This window comes from Camelus bactrianus, chromosome 13 (assembly GCF_048773025.1).
Source record: "Camelus bactrianus isolate YW-2024 breed Bactrian camel chromosome 13, ASM4877302v1, whole genome shotgun sequence".
Classification (NCBI taxonomy): Eukaryota; Metazoa; Chordata; class Mammalia; order Artiodactyla; family Camelidae; genus Camelus; species Camelus bactrianus.
The window spans coordinates 41162195-41180158 of record NC_133551.1 but is presented as its reverse complement, the minus strand read 5'-3'; the positions used below and the strand labels follow the sequence as shown (position 1 = coordinate 41180158).

Sequence of the window (17964 nt, the reverse complement as noted above, 5' to 3'; positions counted from 1 at the left end):
GCAAGCGGCATTGATGTTTTAGGCTTGTTTTAGACTGTCTGTTCTCTCCTCAAGGGAGGCAGATTAGATATTCAGTATTTCTATGTTTCATGTTCAGTTCTTAGGGATTTGTAGTCACCACTGAATGAGCATAGGCTGATTAGTGATCTTCCTGTTCAACCAGGCGTTTACCTAGCTAGATAAGGACAGAGCTGAAACCAAAACTCAGGTCTCCTTACTCCCAGTCCAGTGCTCTTTCCGGTGTGCTCCAGCTTCTGGCTCTGCTTAGTCAGTTATGGAGCAGAAGAAAGGTACTGGGCTACCTCAAACCCACAGGGCCAGGAGTGAGAGATGGAGATAAGGGAAGGCCCTCTTGCTGCAGTGGAATTCTGTACCTCGAGCCAGATAGCATGCTTTTATGTTTTTTGATATCTCCCTTTCTTCTGTAAAATGGGAGCAGAGCCTACTTAATCCTTCAGCTGCAGCTGAAAGCAGGGATGGGAGTGTGGTGGGGTTGTTTTGCGATGGGTAGGGAATGATGGATCTCTATTCAAGTTGTATAATCTTGGAGTCGGAGTTGGAAGGAAACATGGAGGTGATCCAAGGGGACAGGCAGCCTCATGTAGTCCACTGAGTATGGAAGGCTCTCTAGAGCCAGAGGCAGAGCTTCCTGTCTTTGGAAATATTCAAGCTGAGAAAGGATGTTCAAGCAGAAGGGATCCTGCTCTAAAGCGGCTTTCTGCACAGAAATGGTGGCTGGAGGGGAGGAGATTCCATGGTTTGTGGCTTCTGCACACATATTCTCTAATACTGGTTCAAATGAGCTCTCAGGGCAACTGTGTGGTGCTAACCATGGTATGTGAAGTCTTCTAGTGGGCAGATTTCACGGGTGATTAGTAACAACAACCGCTACCGTTTCCTGCTTGTAGTTCCAGGCACTGACTATATATATACCAAGTGATCTCGTTTCCTATCTAGGAACCTGAGAGGTGCGTTCCTAGATGGCAATGATGATAACCCCTATTTCTCAGATGAGGAAACAGAGGTTTAAAATTTTTTCCCACTATATCCCAGGGACAGAGCCTGGATCAAGGCTATCAGATTCCAAAAGCTTTTTTCGGCTTTTCTTTTGCTTCAGTTTCAGTTTCTAACTTGCTCCACAACAGGAGAAAGGAGTGGCTTCAGAGGTCCGTTTCCCGCCGCCAGGAGAGTAGGAGGGAGGCCAGCCCAGCCGGGAGGCAGCAGCCCTGCCCGCCAGGCGGTGGGCTGGACCCTCCGAGAGGCGGGCAGGGCTTGTGTGGGCGGGGCTTCGTCTGTGGGCGGGCCATTCCGTGGGTTGGGCCTTCCGTGGACTGGGCCGTGGCCGGAAGTGGTCCGCGGACGAGCACCGACTGATCCCGCGTCCCGGATGCTGCGCCCCGGAACACTGAGGGCAGCGTCCTGGGTCTCTGTACGCCACAGCTTCCCATCCTCCGCGTTCTCGCTGCCGCCGCCTTCCGGGACGATGGTGGCCCGCCTGCTGCTGTGCGCCTGGCCCCGGAGCCCTGCCGTTGGCCGGGGAGCCTCCTGTCGGCCCCTGAGTGCCGGCTTCGAGCCCGGCCAGTACCTGCAGCGCAGCATCGTGCCCACTATGCACTACCAGGACAGTCTGCCCAGGTGAGCCCGGCCTCCCGGTCCCCGCCTCCCACCGCCAGCCGGGATCGGCCCCAACCTCAGTCACTCACGGCTCTCCTACTGACCCTCTTCCGCCCCAAACTCCGACCCCGGACGCTGCCGCATCCTCCAGTCTGAAAATCCTGTGACTTGCGGGATCTCCTGGCACAGGAACTTCAGAACGCTCAAATTCTCTTCAGAACTCTACCCCACCCCCTACTCCCCCGCTTTGTTCTCTCAGATTTTCTCTCAAACTCTTCTCAAATTCCTCCGATAACCCAGCTTCCAATCAGATACCTAATTGTCCCTCACCTTTCTCCCTGAAAAATGTCCAACTTGCATATCTCCAACACTGTCCTTACCCCTTAACTAGGGTGTCCCCCACATTCCTTCCCAGAATACGGCCAGTTCCTGGTCATTAATAGTTAGTCCCCCTCAGCTTCTCCCAGCACTCCACCTTCTCCACGCCTGTTACTCAGAACCCTCGGCTGCACTCCCTGTGCCTCCAGGACTCTTCTATTTTAGCGCCCTGCTTTTCCCCCTAGCGGTCCTCACCTGGAAACCTTTCACCCCTACCAAACCTTCCTCAACACTTCCCTCTCCTTCCTCCCTCAAAATATCCTCCCTAACCCACTTTACCCCCTGCAACTTCAGCCCACCCTCGCAGAATCCTAGACCCCACCTTCAGTACTCTCAAAATCTTATCTTATTCACGTTAGAGCCAGGGCCCACCCAAATTCTATCTATGCCTTCTCACTATCGCTACTCCCCCGACCTTCAAACACTTCTCCCAGAATCTACTTCCCCTGTTAACACAGCCCCAGTAAATCTTCCTCTCTTTCCCTCACCCAGTATTTTCTTTAATTCAGTTTCCAGTTTTCCCAGTCTTTGAACTCCCAGCCTTAATCTAAGCTGCCAAATCTCCTCCAATATTAAAAATTTTCCCCAATTCCTTCATCCTCTAAAATCAGACTTTAACTTCTTGAGCTACTCACCAGTTAGTTCCTGGTGTCAAGTTCCAAATTTGTTTCAAAGACCCTTTTTACTTCCTTTCTAACCAAGCTGCCATCAGGGATCTGCCAGTCCAGGGACTGGAGACCAGCTCTCCCCACCCCATGAAGAGAACCAAGGTTGTCACAGGCAGCACCCCCAGCTACTAGGTTGCCTTTTTTCCTCTACATTCAGGAAACCCTTAACCCACTGTCATCACTGCCCACCCCCACCCTCTCAAGAATATCATCTGGGGTGATTCCTGTGAAACTATAATGGGCAGACATCTAAAATGAACTAACATAAGATTATCTAGTCCCAGTCTCAATGTTTAAATTTGGCAGGAGGGGCCTCCTCCCTTGCTCCCTCCTCTGTTGCTCCCTCCTCTTTGGAGACGGCCCCGCACTCTGTCTGTGGAGTGTGTACCGACTTTTACTTTAACCCGAGCACCCAACCCCCACACCTCGTGGCCTTTCTTTTGCCTTTTGAAACAGCCTACACCCTATGCAGTATGTATCTCTCTAAATAAATCTACCTGTACTCAAAAATAAATAAATAAAAATAAATTTGGCAGGAAGACGGGGAGGAGAAAAAAAGTCTCTGTGCCAGTGGGATAAGCTTTGACAGCCTGGGTGTGAGCTGAGCCAGTATGTCGGGGAAAGGTGAGGAGTGACAGAGCCTGTCTTCCTTTGCCAAGCCCAGCGTCAGATGGCCTTTAACTTCCAGACAGGCCCAGGTCCCACCCCAGGTTTAGGATCAGAGGGATTTTCTCCATTTTAGAATTGGAAAGCTGGGAAGAATATTTAAGATCATTTCCTCCAATTCACAGCACAAATATCTTGGAGCTTCAAACAGTAACACTTATCATCCACGTGTAAGTTTAAAGGACATCTTCCACCTAGTCTACCACGACCTCAGCTCCAAGTTGGGGGTTAGATGAGATTCCTTTTATCTCCGAGAGTCTAGAGAGGTAAAGTGTATTATCTTTCACACTCATTTTTTTGTCACACTAGGTGAAAAGTCCTGGCTTTGAAATCTGGTAGAATTTAGTTTCACATTCCAGATATGATACTCTGTAACTTAAGGCAATCCAGGGAACTTCTTTGAGCTCTAGTTCTTACTTGTGTAGTAGGAGCAGAACAGAGTTCACGGGGCTGTTGGGAGGTTAGAGTGAGGTAAGATGCCAAAATAGGGAACAGTCGTTAGCAGTTGGCATGGGAAGGACTATTCCTTTAGTATTACCTGGTCCAGCTGGGTCTCCCTTCACCTCTTCCCTCTTCCTTTTCCTGTCATATCACTGTCTTTAACCAAGTGACTTTGGACTTGCTTTCCTCTAGGAACCTTTGTACTATCATTTGCTTGGCTTTTAGATGTTATATTTTTTCTTTGCTCTTTTTTAGCATGGTCAATATACATAACATAAAATTTACCTTTTAAACTATTTTTAGGTGTACATTTCAGTTAGGTGGGTTTTTTTTTAAGGATTATATTTATATATTTATATACACTGAACCATTAACCTCAGAATGTAAAACTGTAAGTCCCAGGGAGACAAAGCATGGATCTGCCAGACCTACACATTCATGTTATTAATCTGATAAACATTTATGGATTTGGAGACCAGTCAGTCATGATGAGGAGCTTACTAAATAGTGGGGGAGATATGACTGGTAAACAGATAGTTATGATATAATGGTTAAGTGGGAAGCAGCATCTCATAGTGGTTACAATCATGAGACAGGAGACAGATTTGATTTTTAATCCAGCTCTGCTTTTTACTAGCTGCATGGCTGTGAGCAAATCATCTAAACTAAAAATGGGGATGCTAATAATACCTTCCTCTCAGGGTTGTTAGAATTAAATACCCTGATATAATGCACTTAGCACAAAGCCAGGCACATGGTAAGTACTCAGTATGTATTCACAAGTACTGTAACTACCTTAAACAGACATTTGTTGCATATTGTGTTGTATAAGTGTGGGGATGGGAGTGACTTAGTGCCTGGGAGAGTAAGAAAGATTCAGAGAAGGGGTGACATTTGAGTTGGATTTTGAAGACCACCAGGTGAGAGGGGTGAAGGAAGAATAGAACAGCACATGCTAAGTAACAGAAGCCAAAAAAAATGCATTTCTAGACATGTTGAGAAGTTGATGGTAGGTCCAGCCCAAAGTAAAGAATCACCATTTGGTTACCTCCCCCTCAAAAAAATTAAAACAATTAATAAATAAATTTTAAAAATTAAAAAAAAAAAGAATCACCATTTGGGCCCTAAGTTATTAGAACTGGAGTGAGTGAGTGAGTGAGTGAGTGTGTGTGTGTGTGTGTGTGTGTGTGTGTGTGTGTGTGTGTGTGTGTTGGCCAGGGCAGGGAAGGGGCATTGCATCTTTAAAAAAAAAATAATACTGGGTCATTATTTTAGGCCTATGGTTGATCTGCAGTAATTGTCAATTATCTGTTGTTTCTCTTCTAACCTCTCTTAACTTTAGATGATAACTGGTATTCAAGACATAATAGACATCTTTTCTAGAATTCACCTAGGAGGCAGGTGAGGCCAGAGTTTCCAGGGTGTGGAGGATAACAGGTAGAAACAGTAATGTTCTGGGCCCGAAAGGCATGTTCTGCAGATTGTCTTGATATCCAGAATGATTTTATCTAAATAAGAACTAGATTGCATAAAAATACGAAAGCTGTGTTTTATAGCTGTATTCTTGCAGGGAGAACAGTAAATGTCTACTGCTTGGAGACTGACTGAGTAATGATAGAATCACTTACACAGGAGATAAATCTGGGTAGTGATAACTTTTCTTCCATCTTTATTTTAGCAGATGCTGTTTAGATGGGGGTAGGGTTCTTAGCTAGAGGGTTGGGAAGGAGAACCCCCATGGTTTAAATGGACCTACCAGGAATCTTTCAAAGGCCCTGGCTCTACCTCTTTTAAGGCATCTGGTGAATTATATCTCAAGGAGCTCAAGGAGCTATAGGTGAGCATATGAACCCACTTTGGGTTTTCTTTGAGGAACTGTGGAGAAAGGGTAGTGCAAAGAGACTGGAGGTGACCTTGCAGCTTGATTTCTAAAGAGTAGAGAATAAATGCTGACTGTAAGTAAACACTGAAAAGGCCACAGTAAGGGCCTTTGTGGGAGCAAGCTATAGAAACCCAAGTTAAACTGGCTTAGGCCAACAGACCTGAAAAATCCAGGTTGGATTAAGGGGACCAAATGATGTCATCAAGACTCTGTTTTGCCTTTCCACTCAGCTCGTCATTTGTGTGACTCCATTCTCAAGTAGGTTCTCTCCTCATGGTGACAAAGTGGCGGTCACACTAATCTCTTAGTGATCCAGCTATCAGAGATTCCCTTGTCCTAACAGTTAAAAAAAAACAAACCCTGTAATTAAGTCTTATAGGTTCTTACTGGGTCTTATTGGTTCTGAACCAGTAAGCTGTAAGCCCATCCATGGGAGCTGGGCGTGTAGTGAGCTCCACCTGAACCGCAGGGACTTGAATAGGAGGAGGTGCTGTTACCAGAAGTGAGAAAGGACGGGAGCAGGCAAAACAACAGAAATGGTTAAACCCTGTGCTGGGCGCTGACAGAGAGATGATGAGCTAGTTCTCTAGCGTTGTGAACGGTCTAGTGGCAGAATTGGGATCTACAGGACTTGATGACTGAGTAGGTAATAAAACCTATTATTTATTGAGTGCTTACTATGTGCCAGGCACTATTGTGAGTCAGTGACTTGCATTGGCTCATGTAATCTGCACAGAACCCTAGGAGTACATATTAATATCATCCCATTTTATAGATGATGAAAATGAGGTCCAGGATGGGCAGCGTGCCCAGAGTCACAGAGCTGTGAAGCCAGAGTCTGCCCTCTTCACTGTTGTGAAGGTCTGCTGCTCTACAAGGGGAGGAATCGCCTGGGTTTCTGAGGTTGCAGTCACAGACTGTAAAGGAGCCTTAGAAACTGTCTTTTTTAGATCCTTCATCTTACTGAGGAAAAAATTGATCACCAGAATTGAAAAGTGACTTGGTAAAAACAATTTTAATAGCTTTATCAAATTCACATGCCATAAAATTCACACTTTTTAAAGTTGAGGTATAGTTGATTTACAATATAAGTTTCAGGTGTACAACATAGTGATTGACAATTTTTAAAGATTATACTCAATTTATACATATTATAAATTATTGGTTATATTCCCTGTGCTTACAATTTATCTTTGTCTGTCTGTGAGGCAGTTCTTCTTTCCAACTCATAGGCAGAAGATGGAGTCTGAGAGACAACAGTTAATTTGCAACCCATAACCATATCACTAGAGATTGAGTGACAGAGCTGGGATTTAAGCCTAAATCTGATTCTAAATCTCATTCTCTTTTCACTGTCAGTAGTTCTTATACTTTTGGATTTCACAGATCAGTAAAATTATATGGGAAAATATTGTTATCAACATTATCAACAAAATTATGTTATCAACATAAAAGAAAGACCTTTTATGACTGCCATCCAAAAAAAGGGAGGGGAGGGGGACAATCTCAGAATTAAGGACAGATTTTTCATTTAAGAGAATTTAGCTTTGTGAAAAGCTCACTGTACTATCCACATGTGAACCAATAACTTCATAACCATGGCCGTCACCTGCAAGTATCAGATAATCCCAGTCATATGGGTTGTATTGTTATTTGACATTTACGCTGAGGGTATGTTATGTAAGGCAAAAAAAAAAGACTTGGTAAGCTTAGTACATTTGTTAAGTTATTGTTAATATTTTATAGAAAACAAGTGACTTTTACATCTGTGATGAAAATTTTTATATAGAATTTATACTGCCTTAATTTAGTTCTATTGAGAAAATTCACTTTCTATTGTATTAACAACTCCAAAATAAATAATCACTCTGAAAGCTTGCTCTACTCCAGTAAAGGAAGTTCAGGCTAGAGTTAATACCCCAGAAGCTTTTAAATAAGGACTGTCTTTATAAAACTGCCGTTGCTTCTAATTTAGAATTTTTTTAAAAAGGTTAATGTTCATTTATGTCCCTATTGTATCAAAATAAAGTCTTGAGAAAGGTAAGCAGGTAACTTTGTAATTATGAATTCAGCTGGGGTCGGTTGGGGATTTTCTGTGGAAGTTCACGAATGTAAGGAGATCTGCAGTGTGAAAGTGTTCTGAGTGGTTACTCAGCGCAGCCTAAGTCCATGATGGCTGTAAATAATTCAGATTTATTTTTGACATCATGTTTTGGGTAAACATACATTGAAAAATAAACTGAAGAACATGTCTTAGAGTAAGGTTTTATACTATGTTATGGATAACTTTTTGGTTTTCCTAAATGGCTGCTATATTTAGATATTTTCAATGTGTTAACTTTGAGTTGGCAGAGGTAACATAACATTCTGATTAAGTTTTGGTACTAGGGAATATGTCTTTCAATAAAATCATTAACATGAAAAAGAAAGTATACCTCACTATACTGCCCATGTGTTTTCATTTCACTGTCGACCAGTAACTTCATCACCAGAGCTGTGCTTGGGAATCCACTGGTAGAGAATGATGACGAAGCACAGAGGAAGGTCTGGGTCTTCCTCATAGGACTTCTGGTGGGCTGGGCATGGCTTGCTGGTTGATCCCATGGTTGGCTGGCTTGCAGACAGACCTGTGCTTCCATTTTGTGTTATTCTCTGTCATAAAATACAACAGAAAACTTAAAAATAGAACTTTTTTTTTTTATCATCTTAGGGGAAAAAAAGACAGTTGTTCCAACTAGGGGTAGAATTAAAATCAGTGTCAATACAGGGTTAGCACAGGTGTTAGAACTGTGTCCAGCAAACAGGAATGCCTTGGGTAGCTTCTGCTTCCCCATTTTAAATCTGCTAGTTTATTTCCTAATTTAGCATATGAAATTCATCATTAATACATTTAAAAATTATCATTTTACTTAAAAACAGAGCTACCATTGATACTTCATCTATTCACTGATAACTAAATGCATCTATTCTCATTTGTCAGTGGCTTCCCTTTGTTGGTTTTGGGGAAGGAACTTAATTATCCAGTAATTATTTATTAGTTTGGGCTGGGAAGCTAATTAACCTCTCCCACATATTGTCACGTTTACACTGTTTTTGCTTTCTTCCCAGGCTGCCTATTCCCAAACTTGAAGACACCATTAGGCGATACCTCAGTGCACAGAAGCCTCTCTTGGACGATGACCAGTTCAGGTAAATGCTGAGCAATGGAATGACCATGGTTGGGTGGTTTAAGAGAGGCTGGCAAGTGGTGGTGGATCAAGCTTCAGGAAGTATCTGATTTGATTGGGTCACCAGGCACCTACGACCGAGTCTTTCATTTGTAAATTCAGGAGATAGGTTTTCACTCATGAACAACTGACCAAGCGCTGAGGTGAGAATCTCTTTAACTAGACTCAATAGGCAATGGTTTATCAGCCAGAATGCCAAATTTGTATTGTCTTGGCAGGTGCTACCTGGTAGGCTAGCTGATACTGGTCATTTGCAGAGGGCATGTGCTCTTGGTATGGGAGTTCACGAGGAGAGCATATGACAGACCAGAAGTCTGCTTGGTGAGCATATGTACTGGGTTGGATAGTATGCCCCCCCAAATTCGTTGCCTTCTCAGAACCTCAGTATGTGACCTTATATGGAAATAAGGTAGCTGCAGATGTAATTAGTTAAGATGAGGTCATCCTAGAGTGGGGTAGGTCCTTAATCCATTATGACAGGTGTACTTACAAGAAGACAAGAGACAGCCGTGTGAAGATCAGGCAGATTGGTGTGTGACAACAAGCCAAGGAATGCCAAGGACACCTGGTAACACCAGAAGCTAAGAGAAAGGCCTGGAATAAGATCTCCCCTAGAGTCTTCAGAGAGAATATGGTCTTGTCAACACCTTAATTCTGTACTTCTAGCCTCCAGAGCCGTGATAGAATACATTTCTATTGTTTTAAGCCATCCAGTCTGTAGTACTTTGTTGTGGCAGTCCTAGGAAACTAACTCAGCATGGAATTGGAAAATAATATTGGATATTATCACAAAGTGGATTCTATCAAGCTCTTGTATCCTGGTGTAGTACTCTTTTCACACAATGAGAATTTGTTGTGCAAATAACTGGCATTGTCATAGAATCACAGAGTCCTTCTCTGGACAGTGATGGAAAAAAACAGATGAACTATTCATAATGTAGTCCTCTGCTTTTAAATATCCCATATTAGTCACTTGAAGCTTCTCATGACATGGTAATGATTTAATCGCTACCTGTTACTAAGTACTGTTTCAGATAATCCTAAATCCTTAGCTATATAAATATTTTTAAAATCACGTAAGGTATATTATCTCTATTTTAATATAAAGAAACTGAGACTCAGAGATCAAGTAACTTATCCAAGATCACACAGTTTGAAAATAACAGAGCTAGAATTTAAAATTAGCTCTTTTTGACTCCAAAGCTTACATTCTTTTCTCCATACCAGGCTGTCTCTTAGATTACACATTGTTTTATGAGATGTGGATTCATTTTCCCAATCATTTTAAGAAGATATCCTAGACTTACCGGTTTTAGATTGATTCCTGTTCTTCTGACCAGAGGTACTTTCTGATCTCTGTCCCAGGTTCTAGGGATATGCTACTGGGGACCCAAAGCTCTGTGTGTGAGTCCTTGGCCATGAATCTAAAAAGCGTGTATTCCCTGCCATGGTTTGATTCTATCTTTTCTTGAGCATTTCAGGAAAACAGAACAATTTTGTAAGAGTTTTGCAAATGGGATTGGAAAAGAACTGCATGAGCAGCTGGTCGCTCAGGACAAGCAGAATAAACACACGAGCTACATCTCAGGTGCGTAGGCAGGGCTGTGGGCGTGATGTTTCCCAGAGCCCCCCATAATGGAAAGTATGGCATCTTCTGTTTTGGTCTGAGAATTATTTCTGGTGAAACCAGCATTGAGTCATGTCTCATCCTCTCTTCCTGAGATAAACGTTAAGGCTGAGTGAGCTCCTCCTCCGTGAGGTATTGACTGGAGTCCATGCTCCAGAGCAATGGCTTGCCTGCTCTGTAGGTAGGATCAAGACAGAACCTAATCATCAGTTGTCTGAAAAGGATGCAGGATTTAGTCCTGTGTCCTGTGTGTATCATTCTAGGTCCTCCACGATCTGACCCAACTGCCCCCTCCAGCCAGTGTTTTAGTATTCTCCCAACACACTCATGCTTCAGCAAAACTGAACAACTCCTTCCCTCAGCCTTTCATTCTTCTTTGCTTTATCCATCCACTACCATTTTTTACCTGGCAAATTCTTCCTTTAAGACTCAGGTAATATGGTTGTCAGAGGTAGGGAGTAGAGAGGGCGTGGGTGAAATGGTTGAAGGACTCGAAAGGTACAAACTTCTAGTTATAAAATAAGTAAGTCCTGGGGATATGATGTACAACCTGGTGACTGTAGTTAACAATACTGTATTGTATATTTGAATGTTGCTGTGAGTATAGATCTTACAAGTTCTCATCACAAGAAAAAAGATTGTGTAACTATATATGGTGATGGACGTCAACTAGACTTACTGTAGTGACCATTTTGCAATATATATAAGTATCAAATCATGTTGTACACCTGAAACTAATATAATGTTATATGTCAGTTACATCTCGATAAAAAGAAAAGATCCAGGTAGGATGATTTTTCTGTGAAACTTTTTAGTCCTTCCCCCTTTCCATTCAGAATTGGATGGAACTTCCACCTCTGTTCCCACTTCTTTTAACTTAGTTTATATTTTAATAAGGTTATGCATGCATATAGTTTAAAGAATCAAATAGTTCTCTCAGACTTGTTTGGAGAAACAGCAATTTCCTGATCTTTCCCTAATTTCTCACTTCACATTTCCCTCCATTCTCTATATTACTTGCTTATATTGATACATCTTAACTTTTTTAGTTTTAGGCATTATCTATTGACCTCTCACTATAGAAGATAAGGATTTAGCAGTCTCTTACGTCCTCACCACATACCTGGTGTCATGCACACTTCCTATCCCCTCATTGTCACAGTATAGTTATTTGTAACTTGAGTTAGCTCAATACCCAGTATTTATTTACAGTTATGATCATGTAAACACTACTGTCAGCTGAGTCATGCAGCACAGTGGGATTGTTTTTTCTTTCCCATACAAACTTTATATTCTCTGAAGTTAATAATTATCTTATACCTTCTGTTGCTTCCTATATGCTTGATAATTTATCTGGGAACTTTCTTTTAAGTTCTCATCTTCATAGACTCTCCAAGTTGCTTTTTTCCTGTTTGTTTTGCCTCTTCTTTCTTCAGATGTTTCATAATCTTTCTTTGTTGTCTCAGAGATGAATGAGATTTAAAAGCTGTGGGAAGCTCTGTGGATGAGGGTGGGCTTGTCAGTCACAGCTTCGCCGTAATGTGACCTGGCTAAACCATGTCCTCGGGTGCCCCTAATGTTAGTGTCTTTGGGTTAGACTCCCTGTAAACTGCCAAAAGGTATTTTCCTGGTTGCTGCTGTGGTAGGAGTTGGGTAAGGGAAGAAAGCTTGAGATCTGTGACTTGTGTCTCCCAATTTACTTTTTCTAGTGAATAGCAAGTCTTCTACTGGAGTGGGGAGGGAATCTGTCAGATGAGGGTGGGGGGTCTAATTAAACAGCCCTTTATTTAGATATATCTAGGCTGCCAATTCCTGAGCCCTCCGGGGGTTCTGCTGTGTAACTCATATTATTTCTTGGCTTTCTCTGCTGCCATCTTAGGGTCGGCTTTCTTGAGTTGGCTTTAGTCATTACCAGTTGCCTGGATGCTTTCCAGTTTCCAGTATTCGCTTTTTCCTCCTTTCTCATTCTCTTTGCCTTATTGGTTTATGTCTCTTTAAAGTTCTTTTACTGAAGGGATCAGAAGCATAAATTCATGCCTTCTTTCATCAGATATATCTTACCCCCATTTTAGTGCTGTGTATTATGTTTTGATTCTCTTTGTCTCCTTCACGAGAGTTCTTCTGAGTCAAAGTCCATGTGCTATTCCTCTCTGTATCCCCTGGGCCAGGGGCCCAGCACAGCAGTGATCAAGGAATGAAGTGGAATGAATGGACCAACAAATGAATTGTAGATAAGTTTGTGTCCATTAATCCTTTCCTCAACACTTTGCGTGTAAAAAATATTTCCTCCATGGAAAGTATCCCTAATTTATAGAGTTCACCCATGCTTGCTAACCATAGCAGGAACTTCTCTTGAAGGCACATTTTCTGATAAAATTTCTGGAATTTTGACAAGCAAAATGTCCACAGGAATACAGAGGGCTAGTTTGAGTGGTTCCCACACACTGATAGTTATTTCTAATTGCTTTTCAAGCATTTCCTAAAAGAGGGAGTGCAGGAATGTGCATGGTACACAGAATGATGGTGAAGACTTCCCCATATTATGGAGACAGTTCTGTACGAATGTCGTCCCTGAAAGGAGATGAAGCAAGAGAAACCTAAGCAGATGGGGTAGAAATTAACAATTACTCTGTTAAAGCATGAATGCAAGTGAAGTGTTACTGTTTTTTATTCCTTTAAGTGTCAAGAAAGGAAATAGAATGAGGGAAAAAAAACAATTAATAAACATTAGGGAAATGCAAATTAAACCCACAATGATGGTTACCCACCAGAATGGCTCCAACCAAATAAGACAGTAACAATCACAGATGTTGCCGAGGATGTGGAGAAATTGGAGCTCTTGTACACTGCTGCTGGTAATGGTGCAGCCACTGTGGAAGACACCCTGGCAGTTCCCTAAAAGGTTAAATGTAGGCTTACCACATGACCTAGCAATTCCACTCCTAACTCTATCCCCAAGAGAACTGAGAACTTACGTCCATACAAAAACTTGTGCGACCCAGCATCATTCATAATAACCAAAAAGTGGAAACAACCCAGATGTTCATCTACAGATGAATGGGTAAACAAAATGTGGTATAGCTGTATAATGGAATGTTATTCAGCAAATAAAGAAATGAAGAACTAATACATGCTATAACATGGATGAACCTCAAAAACATTATTGTGATAGAAATCAGATGTAAAAGACCACATATTGTATGATCCCGTTCACCATTTATATTGCGTGAGTTATTGCAGAGCAAAAAATAATCAGAAAATTCCACCCTCTGGAGGTTAATGCCATTTCTTTTGCATATGTTTGATTTCTTTTTTTTCTTTCTCAAATTTTATTTTTAGGGACTACATTAACTCTTTATGTTTTTCTTTTAAAATTTTTATTTTTTAGGCCCCTGGTTTGATATGTACTTAGCTGCTCGAGACCCCATTGTCCTAAACTTTAACCCATTTGTGGCATTCAACCCTGACCCAAAGTCTGAGTACAATGACCAGCTCACCCGGGCAACCAACATGACTGTTTCTGCCATGCGGTTTCTGAAGACTCTTCGAGCGAACCTTTTGGAGCCAGAAATATTCCACTTGAACCCTGTCAAAAGTGACACTGATACCTTCAAGAGACTCATACGCTTTGTGCCTTCCTCTCTGTCCTGGTACGGTGCCTACTTGGTCAATGCATATCCCCTGGATATGTCCCAGTATTTTCGGCTTTTCAATTCAACTCGTTTACCCAGACCCAGTCAAGATGAGCTCTTCACCGATGACAAGGCCAGGCACCTCCTGGTCCTAAGAAAAGGACATTTCTATGTCTTTGATGTCCTAGATCAAGATGAGAACATTGTGAGCGCCTCTGAAATCCAGGCTCATCTGAAGTACATTCTCTCAGACAACAGCCTGGCCCCTGAGTTCCCACTGGCGTACCTGACCACTGAGAATCGGGACATCTGGGCAGAGCTCAGGCAGAAGCTGGTGAGTAGTGGCAATGAGGAGACCCTGAGGAAAGTGGACTCTGCTGTGTTCTGTCTCTGCCTGGATGACTTCCCCATTAAGGACCTTGTCCACTTGTCCCACAACATGCTGCATGGTGACGGCACAAACCGTTGGTTTGATAAATCCTTTAACCTCATTATAGCCAAGGACGGCACTGCCGCGGTCCACTTTGAGCATGCTTGGGGCGATGGAGTTGCAGTGCTCAGGTTTTTTAATGAAGTATTTAAAGACAGCACTCAGGCCCCTGCTGTCACTCCACAGAGCCAGCCGGCCAGCACTGATTCTTCTGTTGCCGTACAGAAACTCCACTTCAAGCTGAATGATGCTTTAAAGTCTGGCATTAGTGTTGCTAAGGAAAAGTTTGATGCCACCATGAAAACTCTCACCATTGACTGCATCCAGTTTCAGAGAGGAGGCAAAGAATTCTTGAAAAAGCAGAAGCTGAGCCCTGACTCAGTAGCTCAGCTGGCCTTCCAGATGGCCTTTCTGCGGCAGTATGGGCAGACAGTGGCCACCTATGAGTCCTGTAGCACAGCAGCATTCAAGCATGGCCGCACCGAGACCATCCGCCCGGCCTCCATCTTCACAAAGAGATGCTCTGAGGCCTTTGTCAGGGAGCCCTCCAAGCACAGCGCTGGAGAGCTTCAGCAGATGATGGCCCAGTGCGCCAAGTACCACAGCCAGCTGACCAAGGAAGCAGCGATGGGTGAGGCGGGGGTGGGGAGCATGCCCTTGGGCTTTGTTGCCCTCAGAGCTGGGGGTAAGCCTCAGTAATATTCTGCTCCACATCAGATTTCCACCCCTTCACTAGGTTTAATCCTTTGGCCAACTGATGATTATTTTTTTCTACCTTAAGCAGTCTGAACAGCCAGACTAGCCACTAGAGATCAGAGTATTCTCTGCTCTGAAGCAGGGATGGGGAAGTGCATCCAACTTCACCCTCATTTAAGGTCACTTTCAGCTGTGGCACATGCTGTCTATCATTTACTGGTCATCAAACTCACTTTTGACAATGTAGGATTTCTAAGCCTGTGGCCCCTAGGAAACTGAAGCCACTGGCCCAGGCTCACACAGCAAATTAGCAGTAAAGCTGAGATCAGAACCCTGGTCAAATACCCTTTCCATTTTGTTCCGTTGACTCAATCTTGTTTTTTACACTTGACTTGGACTTGGGGTTTTATCTTGGGGTTTGAGTCCGTAGTGTGCTGTCCGCCTACTTTTCTTAACTGACTAAACTGATTCAGTTTCAGAAATTTAAAAATCATTTTCATTTTAGGATGATTTTTAGCTCAGCTGTTCATGGCTTTTTTTAAAAGGAATATTCTAGAATGAACTCCAGAGGTTAGTAAGCTGAAGGTGTGCATACAGAGGGAGGCAGACCCCTCTTCCACTCTCAAGGATGCTGTGAAGGGTATTCCTACCATGGGTGGGAGATTTTACTAAGGTCCTTTTCAGTTCTGAAATTCTGAGACTCTGATTTTCCATCTTGTCTCTGACAGGCCAGGGCTTTGATCGACACTTGTTTGCTCTGCGGTACTTGGCAACAGCCAAAGGGATCAAACTGCCGGAGCTGTACCTGGACCCTGCATACGGACGGATAAACCACAACATCTTGTCCACGAGCACGCTGAACAGCCCAGCAGTGAACCTCGGCGGCTTTGCGCCTGTGGTCTCTGATGGTTTTGGCATTGGGTATGCTGTTCATGACAACTGGATAGGCTGCAACGTCTCCTCCTACCCAGGCCGCAATGCCCGGGAGTTTCTCCAGTGTGTGGAGAAGGCCTTAGAAGACATGTTTGATGCCTTAGAAGGCAAAGCCATCAAAACTTAGCTTCTGGGTGGGTGAAAAGCCTCCACTGCTTCATCATCGTGAAAAGTGGGGCCTCTGTAACCAGTGGGTGCTATTCTGTGACTAATGAAACTGATCATGAGGTGCCTGAGCACCAGTGCTCAGTGCTATAAGATTTGAGCTTTAAAACTCGTTTTAAAGATAAATATTTAATTTCCAAGTGGGACAGATCACAACTAAAGATAATACGAAATTTCACTTTTAAAGACATTTGATCAGGAGGTAAGATTTGGAAAACAACTTAGGTATATTTATTGTTGAAGCAGAAATAAAATTTCATTTTTGCTTGGAGGTGGTTCCTCGTAGGTTTTTTTGTTTATTTTGTTTTAACCTAATTGCCTCATCCCAAAGAACTTTCCAGCATTAAGTTCAGTAAGTTCAGGTAATAGTAAGTTCCCACTGGCTCCTGGCTCTTCAGGTGATGGTCGGAAATGCTCTTTCATCTTTTCTGCAGACTTGCTTCTCTCTCCTGTGGTGTCCTTTCTTTAAAAATCCTCTTCATTTTTTTAAGGCATAAACTTCTGCTTGATTCTGATAATCCTGTGCAATAAAGACTAGACCCATGGATTTAGGGGGTGCTGTTTCCCTATTCTTCCAGCCAAATGAAGATTAATAATTGGTATGTAATTTTGCATCTATGCTCATTAGTAATATTGGACAGTTTCTTTTTGTGTGTGTGTGATAGCTTTGTCTGGTTTTGGTATTAAGGTGATGCTGGCCTCATAGAATGAGTTCAGGAATGTTTCTTCCTCTGCAGTTCTTGGGAATAGTTTGAGAAGGATGGGTGTTAATTCTTTAAATATTTGTTGGAATTCACCTGGGAAACCATTTGGTCTTGGACTTTTGTTGGGAGTTTTAAAATTACTGATTAAATTTTAGTATTGGTAATTGGTCTATTCACATTTTCTATTTCTTCCTGGTTTGGTCTTGAGAGGTTGTATATTTCTAAGAATTTGTCCATTTCTTCTAGGTTGTCCATTTTATTGGCATATAGTTGTTTGTAGTACTCTCTTATGATCTTTTGTATTTCTGTGGTGTCAGTTGTAACTTCTCCTTTTTTCATTTCTGGTTTTATTGATTTGGACCCTCTCCCTTTTTTTCTCGATGAGTCTGGCTAAAGGTTTATCAATTTTGTTTATCTTTTGAAAGAACTAGCTCTTAGTTTCATTGATCTTTTCTATTTTTTTAAGTTTCTACTTCATTTATTTCTGCTCTGATCTTTATGATTTCCTTTCTTCTACTAACTTTGGGTTTTGTTTTTTCTTCTTTTTCTTGTTCTTTAGGCGAAAAGTTAGGTTGTTTTAGATTTTTATTATTTCCTGAGGTAAACATGTATTACTATAAACTTCCTTCTTAAAATTGCTTTTGCAGTGTGCTACAGGTTTTGAATAGTCATGTTTTGTCTGCACTTGTCTCTAGGTATTTTTTTATCTCCTTTTTGTTTTCTTCAGTGATCCATTGGTTGTTTAATAGCATATTTTTTAGCCTCTATGTGTTTGTGTTTTTTGCATTTTTTTCCCTCTAGTTGATTTCTGGTCTCATAGCATTGTGGTTAGAAAAGATGCTTGATATGATTTCAGTTTTCTTAAATTCATTGAGACATTTTTGGTGACCTAGCAGGTGAT

The 17964-nt window shown here is 42.3% G+C and overlaps 1 protein-coding gene across 1 annotated transcript; it reads left to right on the top strand.

The window, feature by feature from the left end:
* The first annotated feature begins 1311 nt into the window (after positions 1–1311).
* CPT2 (carnitine palmitoyltransferase 2) lies at positions 1312–16630 on the top strand. Its single transcript, XM_010951776.3, has 5 exons — positions 1312–1635; positions 8758–8838; positions 10358–10464; positions 13892–15196; positions 15990–16630. Exons 1-5 carry the CDS (start codon positions 1388–1390, stop codon positions 16319–16321), a joined length of 2073 nt encoding a protein of 690 aa, XP_010950078.2. The 5' UTR covers positions 1312–1387; the 3' UTR covers positions 16322–16630.
* Positions 16631–17964: the final 1334 nt, after the last annotated feature.

What these genes read in the sequence shown, in the direction of transcription:
- CPT2 (XM_010951776.3), top strand. Translation starts at nt 1,388, where the DNA reads ATGCTGCGCCCCGGAACACTGAGGGCAGCGTCCTGGGTCTCTGTACGC. An exon ending in TACCAGGACAGTCTGCCCAG is followed by an intron (nt 1,636 to 8,757) that starts GTGAGCCCGGCC and finishes CTTTCTTCCCAG; the next exon opens with GCTGCCTATTCCCAAACTTG. An exon ending in TTGGACGATGACCAGTTCAG is followed by an intron (nt 8,839 to 10,357) that starts GTAAATGCTGAG and finishes TGAGCATTTCAG; the next exon opens with GAAAACAGAACAATTTTGTA.